Source organism: Canis lupus, chromosome 1 (genome assembly GCF_048164855.1).
Source record: "Canis lupus baileyi chromosome 1, mCanLup2.hap1, whole genome shotgun sequence".
In the NCBI taxonomy this organism is placed as follows: domain Eukaryota; kingdom Metazoa; phylum Chordata; class Mammalia; order Carnivora; family Canidae; genus Canis; species Canis lupus.
The window spans coordinates 50,098,333-50,112,770 of NC_132838.1; the positions used below are offsets into that span (position 1 = coordinate 50,098,333).

Sequence of the window (14,438 nt, forward strand, 5' to 3'; positions counted from 1 at the left end):
ACATTGTTACACCTCGCAGGCTCTGGTAGCACTTCAAAAACTGTAGTAAATGTTTTATGTTAGAAAAAAAAATAAAGAAACCCAGATTTGGTTTAGTGTCCCTAGAGTCTTGATTTCTGCACCTCATTTCTGTTGTCAGTGGTTTTGTCCGATTTAGAGTAATTGGGCGGGCAAAGCTCATGATGGTTCCAGACGCTGCCTTTACAGACTGCCCGTATAATGCTTGTTTAGTTGATTCTGGTAGGGTTGTTGTTGTGTGTGTTTTTTGTTTTTGTTTTTTAAGATAGTAATTTCTCTAAAATATTTTGGACATACGTCCCCTTACTGTAGCGCTCTGGGGAACACAGAAAATTCAGGACTGACATGCTAGTGTTCTTACCAGAGTTACATAAATACAGTTAATATACGTACAGCACTAACTAGGTTGATTCACTGTGTGGTGTGTGAAGCTGGCAAACGACCTCCTTCCCCGGCGGCTACATTCCTGCTCTTATGAATGTCTCCATTGCTCTACTCAGTGGAGCAGGAAGTGGGGAGGACTTTCCCCAGGAGCCTTGACTGTTTTTCCGATGCATGCTCCAATTCTGTGGGGTGCTGTGTTAGGCGTGTCTTCTGTTCCTTCCTGGAGGAGAGAGCCGGCCAGAAGTTGCTAAAACTGCCTCGAGTGGGGGGTCTGTGGACCTTACTGGAATCTCTTTAAGTCTTTTGGTGAAATCGAGCTAGTTTAGAACTACGAGCTCTTTCACACGTGGTCCCGGCTTTCCTTCCCAGCCTGCTCCCTCCTCTCAGAGACCTTGGTCTTGTAGCTAGAGACTTGCTCCTTGCATTGTGTCCCACACGCCACCCGGGTCGCTCCCTGCTGGAGTTGATGTTTCTGTGTGATGATGGCAGACTTTACATTTGCAGGACATTGGAACCTGGTCCCAGTATGCAGTAATACCTTTAATTTTGGTTGCTTTTCTGCAGGATGCAGTGTTAGGCTTGGTGCCTGGCTTTCTGACCTTGCTGGCTTTGTGTGCCTGTGCACCCCCCCGCCCTGGGATAGACGCCAGCCTCTTCAGTCATCCTCGGGACCACTGATCCGCTGTGGATGTTGGGAGAGATTGCTTTAAGGGTCTGGTTGAAATGAGTTCATGAGTCCCCTGGGGCCGGGAGGAGGTGCCGGTTGACTCGATCCATTAGATCACTGTGAAATCGCTGAGAACCAGACTGCGGAAAAGGGTTAGTAGGTCAGAGCATTCCTGCAGATTTGATAGCATCTTTCTAAGAAAAACTTGTTAGCTACATAGTAAGCAGTTAACTTTTGTTATATATTTAGATCTGCCTGTGAATAGCTTCAGTCTAACAGACAAAATTTTAGGAAAATCATCCTTAGATAGTGATGAAACAAATTAGTTTGAAATGATTGCCGAGAACATGAAGTTTGGGATACTCTCTGGCAGGGTGATTAAAATGATAGTGTATTATTTTGGAAATAAGATTTAAAGGGCTGTTTCCCTAAAGACATAGCAGTAGGTGGTGTTAACCACATGAGCAGGGTCTGTTTTATTCTTGAGCACATCTCTGGACTTGACTGCTTTGCCTTCAGAAATAGACTTTGTAAAGCACAGGCTCTTCCAACTGTGATGGGTTCCTTGAAATTTTAAAAATGAGAGGACATTAGTTCATAGAGCTGAGAGATCATAAGTTGGAATCCAGTAAGGGCTGGATTAGATGACCAGAGGGGGAACTTGTCTTCATGTGTTACTAAACAGGTGTTTGAGGCACCCCTGTGAGGTTCTAGGCATTATCCTAAGCCCCTTGCTTGGGACTACAGGAGTGACTAAGTCCCTGTCTTCAGGGAGCTTACCCACTCGTGGGAGGAAGCTGACAAGTCAGCAAATGGCAGTGCCTGGAAATACACATCAGTGCTATGAAGGAACATCATAGCATAGCCGGGCCCACCTTGAACATGCTCAGGGCACTTCCATTAGCCTCTAGTTGGGCAGAATCATCTAGCACAAAGCCTATTCTATAGTAAAGTGTTGAACATCTGATGTAATTTATTGAATGTTGTATGGGTGCAGAATCGTTGTCAGTGTGCTGTTTACCCCTGTGGTCGCCCACTGATGGAGCCGCTGCTGCTCAGAATCAGAGACAGGGTCCACCTGCAGATCATCAGCCTGGAGACAAGGCTCAAATTCAAAATTCCAAGTATGGTTTCTACTGAATGCATATCGCTTTCATGCCACTGCAAAGTTGAAGAACCATAAGGTGAAGCACTGTAGGTCAGGGACCGTCTGTTGATCAAGGATTCAGAACTGACAGGACTTGCTGATGGTTTGGAAGGTAGAATGTTAGGGTCTAGGGTGATCTTAAGGTTTTAGCTTGAGCAGCCGGCTGAATGCTGAGATGGAGAACCCTGGAGTAAGAGTAGGTTTTAGGGGAGAAATCAAAGGCCCATTTATTTTTTTAATTATTATTTTTTGATTTATTACTTATTTTTTAATTTTTATTCAATATTAGTTAACATAAAATATATTATTAGTTTCAAGGGTAGAATTTTTTATATTTTATTCAATTTAGTTAACATATAGTGTATTATTAGTTTCAGGGGTAGAATTTAGTGATTCATCAGTTGCATGTAACACCCAGTGCTCATTTTTAAATGTTAAATTTAAGATGCTTTTGAGTATGTAAGTGATAATGGGACAGTAACAACAGTTATGTGGGCTTGATGGGAACTGCACCCAGAACTTTACAGACATTAACTCATTGAGTCCTTACAACAACCCTCTGAGCTATGACTGTTATTTCCATTTGACACATGGGGAAACGGAGGCACAGAGGTCAGATTGGCTCATGGTCATGCTAAGTGTCAGCAACCAGAGTTTGGATCCAAGCATCCTGTCTCCAGAGTCTGCTGATAAACAAGATCTACTGTGGTTGGCTAGGAAGTCTGGAGTTGGGCAAGAGACATACATTTGGGAATCATTGGTTGGCGTCGAATGACATCACTAGGGGAATGGGTGTAGACAGGGAAATGGCCTGAGAAGTCAGGTGTGGAGTGCCTGCCTCTGCATTAAGAGTTAGAAGGGAGATAAGGAACGTTCCCAGGAGGATGAGAAGGAGCAGCCAGCAGGTGGAAGGAAACTAGGAGTCTCTAGGGGACCAGGCAGCAAAGGGAAGAACTGGTAGGGAAGGGCCAGTGGCATTTGAATGCCGCTGTGAGCAAGGCCAGGGGGAGGCTGAGAATGCACATCGGGTCTGACATCAGGTGGTCAGTGGTGATGTGGTGGGAGTGGTTTTGGTGTGGTGGGAACAGCAACCTCCCATGCCCACATGCAGGAGAGAATGGAAAAGGAGGAAGGGGGGGTGGATGAGGAGGAACCAGTCAAGTAATTTCACTGTAAATGGCAGATTTCTGGCATGAGGGCCATGGGCAGTGTAGAGGGGAGGGAGGACATCCGTAAGCTGGCAGTTACTATAGCATGCCAGTGGAGATGGGACAGGAGGGAGGGAAAGATGGTGGTGCTAAATGCAGAGCAGCTGAAGCTCTCATTGGCCTTTGCTTTGTTTCTTTTGTCTCCGGGTGATCTCATGGCCTCCCCTAAGCAGTGAAGACTGGTGTTAGACGACATTGGTCAGAGGCTCTGCCGAGCTGGTAGCCCAAGGAGGTGCATGTTGAAGACTCACTTTTTCTCTTCTCTTCTAGGTGCCATGCTATGCATTTGATGGAGAGCTCAAGAAGCATGATTTAAATCCACTGATCAAGATTAGTGGGGGTTACTTGGTGGATGACTCTGACCCGGACACTTCTCTGTTCATCAACGTTTGTAGAGACATAGGTAGGTTTGGCAGTGGTGGTGGTGAAGGATTTCTTAGAAGGCTTTAGTATCTTTGCCTTTCCACTGCTACTCCATTTGGATATCCATGTCCCTGAGTAGGCGCTCTAAGGAGGCAGGAAGATACTCTGTGCATAACCCCACCCCTCAGCCCCCAGTCAGTTTTGGTTCCAGTGCAGATTTTATGTAGTCTATTGGTCCATTTCAGTGAGTTCTCTTTGCCAGACATTTTGATTCCAGGATTCTCAGGTAACTGACTTCCAGTGAGATGGTGGGAGAATGAACGCCGTGGGTGTGCTGGGCGCCCCAGACCTGCCGCAGCATGCTGAGTCAGCCTTCCAGGGAGGGGCCGTGAGGAGGATGGCTTAGAAGCCGGGCGTTGTGTAACTTATGTCTGTGGGCTTTGAGTTGCAGGCCTGCCTGCGAAAGGGGGAGAAGAATGGTCGAGGGACCTTGGGAACTTGGTTGTGTTGCGTATTTTGGCCTAAGCCAACTTCTTGCCTGGCATTCTCCTTAGGTGCTAGAAGTGGTGGGAGAAGCTTGGGTGTCTTTGTTAAATGAACTGAAGATTGTAAATGATCTTTATCTAAATAGAGCCCTAAGGAATTTTACCAAGTCTTTGTTCTGTCAGAACTTTCTAGAACCTAGCTTTATGTGTTTTTTCAGGGCTAGGGGTTGTTAGTCCCGTAGGCCAAGACTTTCCATTACTCTAGCAGCAGTTGTGTCACAAGTCAATCTTGCTGGTAATTAGCAAATAAAAAGATCATTTTTAGTGTTTTCTTTATGTCCCTGTTTCTCACATAGTACATGGAACTTTGGCCTTAGGAAAGTTTGGAAAAAATACTAAAAATAAACTGAGTACAGGAGGGTGTGGCTGGGTGGTAGGTACAGGAGTTTACAGTGATTCTTTGAATTGTACAAGTACGTTGTGTACCATTTTGATTATTTCTTAACAGTTTTAAAACGTGAGTATATGACATACGTGCTTCAGTAAAAGTGACCAGTGATAATCTTAGATTTTTTTGTGTGTGTGTCAGCTCTTCGCATCATTCTTTTTTTCTCCAAGGACAGCTTTTAATGTTCTTTTGGAAAAAAGCGGAGAGACAAAGTCTGTGTCTTAAGTGGGTCCGTAGCTCAAGTTGGATTATAAAGCTGAAGAATCTTGCAGATTATTGGATTCATTTTAGTTTAGGAAACATTTAGATTCCTGGTTTTTTTTTTTAAATCATTTTGAAGATTGTCTGAAATTGGTGGAGATATTCTTTTTTTTTTTTTTAAGATTTTATTTATTTATTTATTCATGAGAGAGAGAGAGGCAGAGACATAGGCAGAGGGAGAAGCAGGCTCCATGAAGGGAGCCTGATGTGGGACTCGATCCTGGGACTCCAGGATCATGCCCTGAGCTGAAGGCAGATGCTCAACTGCTGAGTTCTCTTTGCGAGACATTTTGATTCCAGGTGTCCCTGGTGGAGATATTCTTATACAAGTTTTTTTGTTATTCTGATTACTGGCAGTTTGGATTAAACTTTAGTGATTTTGACTCACAGTAATTTTTTAAATTTAAGAGTTTGAAGTTAAATAAAGTTAATATACTAGTTTTTGTCTAGACATTCTCCATCCCCAGGAAGTTGTCTTAGGCCTCAGACCCTGTTTGACATTGACCCTGAGAACCTCACAAGCAGCTGTGGGTTTGCTGCTGTATGCCTAACTCTGCACACTCAGGGTTCTTTCTCGTCTCCTATTTTTGCCTTTAGTAAACTAATGCTGTGGGGGCAAGCAGCACAGCAGGTACTCAGTATGGACTAAACCCACCCACCCTTATGAAGATTTGAAGTACAGCCTTGACCACTGCAGGGGGGCACTTTCCTTTTCATCAGCTGGCGCCGCCTCCTGTCAAACTGGAGAAGATATGGCAACCCTCCCCCTCTGATTGATGAGGCTTTTGTTAAAGACCGGGCTGGGCCATATTTACTCATTCATGGGGGAAATATTTTTTGAGCTCCTATCACGTGCTAGGCACTGAGTCACGGCCCTGGATGGAGCTTATAGTTGGGTGGCACATGCCTGGTAAACCAGTAAACCCTCTGCCGTGGTAGATGCCAGCCATGGTGCAAGCAAAGCCACGGGTCATCTGAAGTCTGGGCATTGTTCTAGGCACATCAAGATGTCCTTCCCCAGACCTTTGGGCGGGGGGATGCACCTGCAATTCTATAGTTGTATAATTAGAGCAAAGTTACAGAGATAGCAAGTGGTGGTGTTAAGAGATTTCAACCCAGAGCGGTCTCTAGGTTCTTTCCATGAATTTCCTCATCTTCCCACTGATCCATGGAGTGCCTGCATCTTCTAGTTGGTTTATAGTTTGGAGAAGGGGATTATGCTCAGGTTAGTGTATCTTTAGGAATGGGGATACCGGCATTCCTTGAGTACAAATTACATTATAGTCCCTATTTCTTTTTTATTTCTTTTATTTTTTTCCAAAGATTTTATTCATTCGAGAGAGGGAGAAAGAGAGCACGAGTGTGTGTGTGTATGGGGGAGGGGGGTTGGGGCACAGAGAGAGGGAGAGAGAGAGAGAGAGAGAAGCAGACTCCCTGCTGAGCAGGGAGCCTGATGGGAGGCTCCATCCCAGGACCCTGAGATCATGACCTAAGCTGAAGGCAGACACTTAAAAATCTGAGCCACCAGGCATATCAATAGTCCCTGTCTCTCAGGTACCTCTTCCCTACCAGTGCAAACCAAGTGCTTTCTAGTCTTGCCTTCACTTCCCAGCAGCTCTGCAGGGCAGGCAGTGCTGTTCTCACTTCATGCATCTGAAGAGGTCACTGGTGTGCCCAGGCCTCTCTTAGAATGGGGCTGAGTCCTAGCTCCTGTTTGTTTCCAAACTTCTGCTACTTTGTGTTATTTTGAGGACCTTCAAAAATTCAGTAATTGTTTTAAAGGAACTTCTGTGCCTTAGGTTAAGTGTGATTGATTAGCAGCTCTGATGTCCAGTCTGATGGATGTTTTACAGACTCACTGCGGGACTCAAGTCTACAGTTGCGTGGCTGCCCCCCCGGCACTGCTGCCTGCCTGGTGAGAGGGGAGCAGGCGTTTGATGTTGGCCAGCCCAAGGGAGGACTGAAGCTCCTGAGCACGGACAGGTGAGTCTGCACTTGCTGTGTGCTGCCTGAGCAGACCTTGCCGATGCTTGTGACATCATGAGTCATTGCTGCTGGTCACATAGGCCACTTTGCTTGTTGATTTTCTAATCATTTGTCTTTATAGCCCCCCCCCCAATGTATATTGCGATGCAACTGTATGTATACGTGTGTTCAGTTCATGAAATAACCCCTACCTTATGGTGTGTTCTGGTATTTTCCATGTCACTCATGAAGTTGCTTTTGTGTCCTTAGTTCTGTTCTTGGAGAACACCATCTCCCTAGTCCTCTGTTCTTGGAGAACACCATCCTGGAGGGGCAGTTTGCTGGTGTGCTTTCTGACTGGGGCACCGCCCGCACCCTAGTTCCAGCAGGGAGTGGCGGGGGGGTTGTTTCTTATAATAAGCTGTGCTTTTGGCACATGCTCTTCTACTGCCTTCATACCTTGAATTATCAGAGGGATGTTTTTCTACAGTGTGTCACACCAGACCACGTCTTAGATCATGCTTTAGATTCCAGGGGGCTTTAGTGGACGCCTTGTTGTGGCTTGTTCTAGCATGGAACGGGTGATGTGTCAGGGCGGGTGCTTCTGTCCATAAAAGACACTGGAGCATAACCTAAATTTAAAAATGTTTGGGAGGTTTCTATATGTGTGTCTGTATCAGTTTGCCAGGGCTGCCTTAACAGTGCCATAGACTGGCTTCAGCACAGAAATTTATTTCCTTTTGGTTCTGGAGGCTAGGAGTCCAAAATGTCAGGAGAGCTGTTTCTCCTTAACTTGTAGACAGCTACCTTCCCCGGGCTGTCCTCATGTCTTTTCCTCTGTGTGTCTGTGTCCTGGGCTGTCCTCTGTTTATGGACACCAGTCATTTCTGGTTAGCTCCATGCCCCTGTCCCCTGTGCTCCCGTGGCCTCATTTTTGCTTCATCACCTCTGTATAAACCTTCGAATACAGTCATATGCAGAGGTACCAGGGATTAGGGCTTCGGAATGTGAATTGTAGGGGAACACAGTTCAGTCCATCCCACCGTTCTAAGTGGCAAGTGGGTGACTCCTCACAGGGGAGAGGGGACTTTGCAAAACACAGGCATTGAGTGAGAGCTCAAGCTTGTCTTCAGAGAAAAGGAAGGTCATTGTTTTCGGCTGTTCTGCGGCTGGCCTTCGCCCTGGGAGCAGCAAGCACGTCCTGCAGGGAGACCCACACGCGCTGTGGTGGCCCAGGCTCCTCCTGGCTGTGGGAGGTCACGGTGGCCGGGGCCCTTGGCTGTCTTCAGCTTAAAGGAAAGAAGATCTTGGCTTACACTTACGAGTTATTGTTTGGAGAAGTGGTCGTGCAGCCGTGTGGCCAGAAATGTGCTCGGCCTACTCGGCTGTGTTTATTTTTTCTTCGATCGTTTATAGTTTTTTCTTATTTGTCTTACTCGAGCAGCTTTTCTTAGTATTTAAATTTACGTGTTGGTCATTTTATTTATTTTTAAAAAAGCAATTAGCATTCATTGAAGTTTACTTAAAAACAGGTTTTTTAAAAAAAGTGAAAATTAAGGTATTTTGTACTACAGTTTCCTTTATATTTTAGTGTTAATTCTGTTACCCCTTCCCCTCAAATGAGCGTGCTGAATGCCCAGGGCAACAGATCAATTTGAAGGGAACTCCTACTTCTATAACACTCATTTTCTCAACATGTGTCATTCAGGCTTGTCCTGAGTTACGTGAAGGAAGGGGCTGGGGAGCTAGACTTCTGTGACGGTCATAGCCCAGCAGTGACGATTACGTTTGTCTGCCCGTCGGAGCGCAGAGAGGTGAGTGTCTTGTCTTAGGAGGATTAATGGCAGCCCACGTTAGTGGGGGCTGTTGAGGCAAGCACATCTGAGGGGGGGTAGGGCGGTGGGTCTGGAGGCAGGAGGGCGTGAGCCGAAAAACGATGTGGTGATGGAATGTCTGGGAAGACGTGATTCCTGGGATGGACTCTCTGGCATGTGTGAGGGTCTCAGGGGCAGCAGCTTGGTGTGTGCTCTTTCTCAACAACCTGGAGGGGCCCCTACGTTCATCGAAGCAGGATGGTGTTTTGTTCTACTTTGTGTGAGAGGATTTTAAGTGGTTCGTGGAAAGCTTTTTAAAAATTATATAGTAATGCTGGTTTGAATGAATATTCGAAAAGCCATGTATATAATCTTAAACCTGTGATTTCCTAGCTACTTTGTTAGGATGAGGCAAGGTAAAAATAGCTAATTGGTTTATAGAAACAGTAAGAAATGAGTGGAACAGATGGTATGCAGACTGAGTGGAGCTTCTGCAGGCCAGTGTCTGGGGTTTGGGGGCCATGCAGGTAGAAGCGTCCCGGCCAGAGGGAAGGTTCTTATTTGAGGGTCTTGCAGTGGAGTGTTTCATCCCCTCCTCTCATGCTCACAGGCGGGTCCCTGACCCTGTCCTCGTCCTCTGGCTGTTCACTCACTTCCAGCACACTCGTAAACTCCTTGAGGGTAGGGCTGGAGTCTGCTTGTCCTTGGGCCCGTGCCCGGCACATTGCACGTGTCCGTGGCTGTTCGAGTGTTCTAGCAGGTGCGGGGTGCTGATGGAAGGGAGATAGCCTCTGGGGAGGAAGGGCAGGGCTTTCCTCTAATTTATTTCTGTCTCCTCATAATAGAATGATGGAGGAGGAGCTGAATTCTTTGGCGAGGGAACCGTGCTCCCCCTCCCCACAAACAAACATGGAATTTGGTCTGGTTTCGGGCTGGCAGCTGGCCCGTTTCGTGTGTGGGGGATGTGGAGACAAAAGTGCAGTCCAGGCCAGCTTTCCATTTTAGGTCTGCAGACTTGCAGGGCCACGTGGCGTCCGCCTAGCACAGATCAGCAGTCGACGTTAGTTCTGAAGTACACGTTGGGGGGATGTTTACGGGCACTTGCCTTTTGTGCCTGCAGACGTGACTTGAAATCTTTCAAGCCCGATGAGACGTCCTAAGCTGCCGGGGGTCTTTAGTGTTACCTTTTCCTGCTTGTCCGTTCAGCGACAAATGGTTCATCCCACCACAGCGAGGGGAATTAGGGCATTCCCTCCCTTCTTTTCCGTGGGATGCAGGGCACTTTGTGGCATTAGCAAAGGAGGCCGGTTTGTGATATGTGGAGCCAGAGGTTCCATTTCCAGCCTCACCGTTTGCGGACAGACCTGGGTGACACATGATACCTTAGCACTTGCGGGTTCCTTTAAGCCTTTACTCAGGCTCATTGAATGCTCTTAGGAGCTGGAATTTGAGTAAATGTTCCCCATATCATATAGATCTTTTTAAGAAAAGCTGTGTTGAATTGACATACTGTAAAATTCGCCTGTTTCAAGTACAACGAAATGGTCATTATTAACAGAACATATTAACAGAATTGTGCAACCTCCAGTACAATCCAACACGAGCACATTTCCATCACCCCAGAAGAGACCTTGTGCCCTGGAGCAGTCACTCCCCACCCCACCCCCAGCCCTGGAGACTGCACTGGGTCACTCCCCACCCCACCCCCAGCTCTGGCGACTGCACTGACTGCACCTTGCCCTGGGGGGAGGGAGGGGCTTTTGTACCTGGCTTTGCTCACTTAGTGCTTGGCACTCCATCACTCGGGGTCCCACTGCCCTAAGCCGAGTGGTTAAACCTCGATTTTGAGTCACCTGGACTTGCAGCTCTGTATCGTACTAATTTGTGGCCCGTGTTTGTAGCCCTGGCACTTTGTACTGTGCTTGGCACATGGCAGGCACTCGGGAGATGTATGCCGCGTGGTGTTGCCTGGAAGCAGAGTGGCTATTCCTGGTACTAAGACTAGTGAAACCTTTCTCCCGAGGATGGTTCACGGGTGACACTACTCTGTTCGACAGTGATCGCCTCCTTCCCCATCACACCAAAGACTAGCATCTGAGCTCCTGTTTGTAAAAGCAGATCTCTGGCAGCAAAGTGGCATAAGTCGGGTTTGTAGTGGGTGATGCCCTGGCTTTCCCCAGGGGCAGGAGCAGATTTAAGGATAGGTGAGGTGTGCCCAAGACCCCATTGACAACCTGAGAAAAGGGGTTACAGACCATTTCCCCAGATACACTCATGCACAGTGATTTCCACTCAGCTTGGGGGTTTGACCAGCTCCTTTCAGCTCTGGTTGAAAGGAGGGAACAGACCCAATGCCTTCACAAGTTATGGCTGCTTGCAGAGGTTGTGGCTATTGGGTTGACGTTGAGTCCAGGCCAGGCTCACTGGCTGAACCTTGAGTGTGACTCTGAAAGAGACGAGAACGGTTGCAAGTAAACAGGGGTTGTTTTACACCAAGTGAGCGCACAATGTGAGGGGCAGTTATCATTCAGAAACAGCAACAGAAGCACATAAAACCCAGCAGCGTACCTTTGAGCTTTTCAGAATCATGGAGAATTTGCATTTAAGAACATTAATTTTGCTCCTTTCAAACTGTTTCTAATAGGGCACCATTCCCAAGCTCACAGCAAAATCCAATTGCCGCTATGAAATCGAGTGGGTCACCGAGTATGCATGCCACAGGGATTATCTGGAAAGCAGAACCTGCTCTCTGAGCAGCGCGCAGCATGACGTCACCATTGACCTCCAGCCACTCAGACAGGACGGAGGTGAGGGGCACTTTGAAGGGGAAGTTGTGGGGGGTGGGTGCACCTAGCCTCTGCCACTGGGTGTTTCAGAAGGGGGTTCAGGTGTGCCCGAAGTGTGATCCCCTCAGCCTCTAGCGCTTGTGCACGTAACCGAACCTCTCCTCATCTGTTCTCCTTTCTTTAGCTTCATTGTCCCCTTACTACACTTCGGATGGAAAGGAATATATGTTTTATTTGAATATCTGTGGAGAAATCCAAGTGCCGTTCTGTAGTAAGAGAGACGCCGCCGTTTGCCAAGTGAAAAAGTCGGATTCCTCTCAAGTCAGAGTAGCAGGAAAATACCAGAATCAGACCCTCCGGTGTGTAAACAATAATTTTCAAGTGCATTGTGTCTGTTCTTGTGAAACATAACCAACTCTCCTTGTCTTCTTCCTCCTTCCAGTTTCCATAAAGTGCAGGCAGGTCCTGTGGAGCCCACATTCCTGCATGTTTGACGTAGGCGAGTTGCCATTTGTCACTGATCCTGGCTTTCCCAATAAGACTATTTCTGTGAAAACTGCTCATTGTATTATCTATTGTGTGTAGGGAATCACGGTGTAGGAAAGGTATTTGATTAGTTTACAGTCGATTCGGCCTTTATTTTAAAGTGCGTGTTCCTGAGGAGTTCCGATTTTTCTCTGGCAGTTAGAGAATCTAAAATGCCGTTAGCATTACATGAAAGTTTGAAATGACTAAAAAAAAAAAAAAAAACATTCAGTACCATTCCTGTTGGTAGTTATCTTCGCAAAAGTGTTAGGAAAACGTAGCTCTCTGCAAATGAGTATTGTGCAGGATTCCTCAGGTAAGACTGTTTATGGCAGTTGCTAGATAAACTCTGTGTTTCTTGGGTCTTATTTATTTTGTACAAAATCCAAAACAAGAGTGGAAGAGTTTTCATGCTCAGAGCAAAACCTTCAGTCCTTTCTTCCAGCCAGCTATTACTTTGAAGTACGCGGACGACAAGCCCATACATTTGGAACTCATTTCCTCTAGACGTTTTTCCCCAGCTGGCCAGAGAGCTTGCTGTTTTATGTCAGTACTGATTTGTTGATGGTATGCAAAAGGCTTAATGTAGAAACGTGTAACAATTCAAGGTCCTTTCCTGGTTCTACCAAACCTGTGTGTGTGTTTGTTGCAAACATCTAGATACTCTGATGGAGACCTCACCTTGATATATTTTGGAGGGGACGAATGCAGCTCAGGCTTCCAGCGGATGAGCGTCATCAACTTTGAGTGTAATAAGACCGCAGGTGAGTGCCCGGCGATTGTCCTCGCCACGGGAGCATGTGTGTTCATGGCATGGACCAGGCAAACATTCTCTTTTGGACAGGGCCACCTCTGGTCCCCAGACGAGGTTGCTGTGTTGTAGCGGGTAGGAGTACCCCTGCCACCCCGCCCCACCAACGACACACACATCCTGTTTCCATTTTCCCCTGCTCTCTTGTTTGTTTTGGGAATGGGCCCGGCACTGGGCTTGCTGGGAAAGCATTTCTGTCTTGAATTCTGGCTTGCACCGAAGCGTGTGCGGGTCCAGCAGTGTGGGTTTCCTCACCACCCTCGAGGGCTGGTCACTAAAAGAGCTCTTCTTGACCGAAGTGAGTTTCAAGATGACCCTTTCTGCAAACGGGCAGCCCCGTGGTAGAGGCTGGATGTGGGGATTGCAACAGGTCACAGGGCAAATTTAAGTGGAACGTTTGGTTTTTCTGAGTGTTGAAGAGAAGCTTTCTTTCAGTCATAGCGGCATGAGCATTTCAAAAAACTGTGCTGCTGTCTGTATCTTGGAAGATCATGGGCACAGTCCATGTCTGGAGGGAGGTGGTGGGGGTCCCATCATCACCAGAGAGCCAGTCTGTCGGCCTCTAGGCTGTGAGCCTAGGTGCATGCAGGCGGACCGAACCTCCACGTGGAGCTCTCATTTCGGAGCTGGCCCTGTTCCAGTCTGGCTGTACAGCCGCAGGAGCTCGAGAGGCTGCCCCACCCCTGAGGGTCTTTTTGGCTATTCGTTCTGTTTGTTTTTTGTGTTTCTATGGCAGAGCTTTGACCAGTGGTCATGAGGCAGGTTCCTATGTGATTCACCAGGGGCTTGGGGAGAGGCAGCTGCACACGACGTGGACTGTGCTCTAGAAGCTCACGTCTGCGACGGTGAAGGGGGTTAGGGCGGTTGTGATTGGCACCGGGCTCTAATAAATTGCCTTGGGAGCAGGCAAAGAAGGGTCCTGGAGTAGAGCAGTTGGGAAGACTTTAAATCAAAGTGCCGTTTGCCGTTTCCAGCAGCCCCCTGCTGTCCCTGGCCCCCTGGCTCCCCTGCCCTCTCACCATTAACTCTGCTTATCTTCTTGGAGCGTGCGCTCTGGTCTCACTCTGGAATTTCTTTGCTGGCTCTTTTTTTTTTTTTTTTTTTAAGATTTTATTTACTCATGAGAGACACAGAGAGAGGCAGAGACACAGGCAGAGGGAGAAGCAGACTCCCTGTGGGGAGCCCGATGCGAGACTTGATCCCAGGACCCCAGGATCACAACCTGAGCTGAAGGCAGAAGCTCAACCACTGAGCCACCCAGGTGCCCCTTTGCTGGCCCTTTTGATAACTTCCACGTTCAAGTGGATTTGTTCCATATACGTTTGTCTTGTATATCTGCTGAGACCCTGAGGCCTTAGGATACCGTAATGGCTGTACCCTTTACAGGCATTTAGACTGGAAGCCTAGACGGGGAGACAACATGGGGCCTGTGGTGCGGGTCACACAGGCTGGACCAGGGTTGTGGACAGGTTCTGCACCCAGGACTTTGTCAGGAAGGTGGCACCAAATCAGCGGTTTGGGGGCGAGGCAGTGATGAGGATCGAGGCTGCTTGGTG

At 47.5% G+C, this 14,438-nt stretch overlaps 1 protein-coding gene across 1 annotated transcript in view; it reads left to right on the forward strand.

The window, feature by feature from the left end:
- Positions 1-14,438, forward strand: part of IGF2R (insulin like growth factor 2 receptor) — a 99,458-nt gene that overhangs the window by 32,212 nt on the left and 52,808 nt on the right. Inside the window, exons 5-10 of the mRNA XM_072829853.1 lie at positions 3,695-3,827; positions 6,835-6,964; positions 8,655-8,760; positions 11,405-11,567; positions 11,731-11,905; positions 12,732-12,835. Coding sequence (XP_072685954.1) covers positions 3,695-3,827; positions 6,835-6,964; positions 8,655-8,760; positions 11,405-11,567; positions 11,731-11,905; positions 12,732-12,835 — 811 coding nt within the window. The remainder of the gene's footprint in view (positions 1-3,694; positions 3,828-6,834; positions 6,965-8,654; positions 8,761-11,404; positions 11,568-11,730; positions 11,906-12,731; positions 12,836-14,438) is intronic.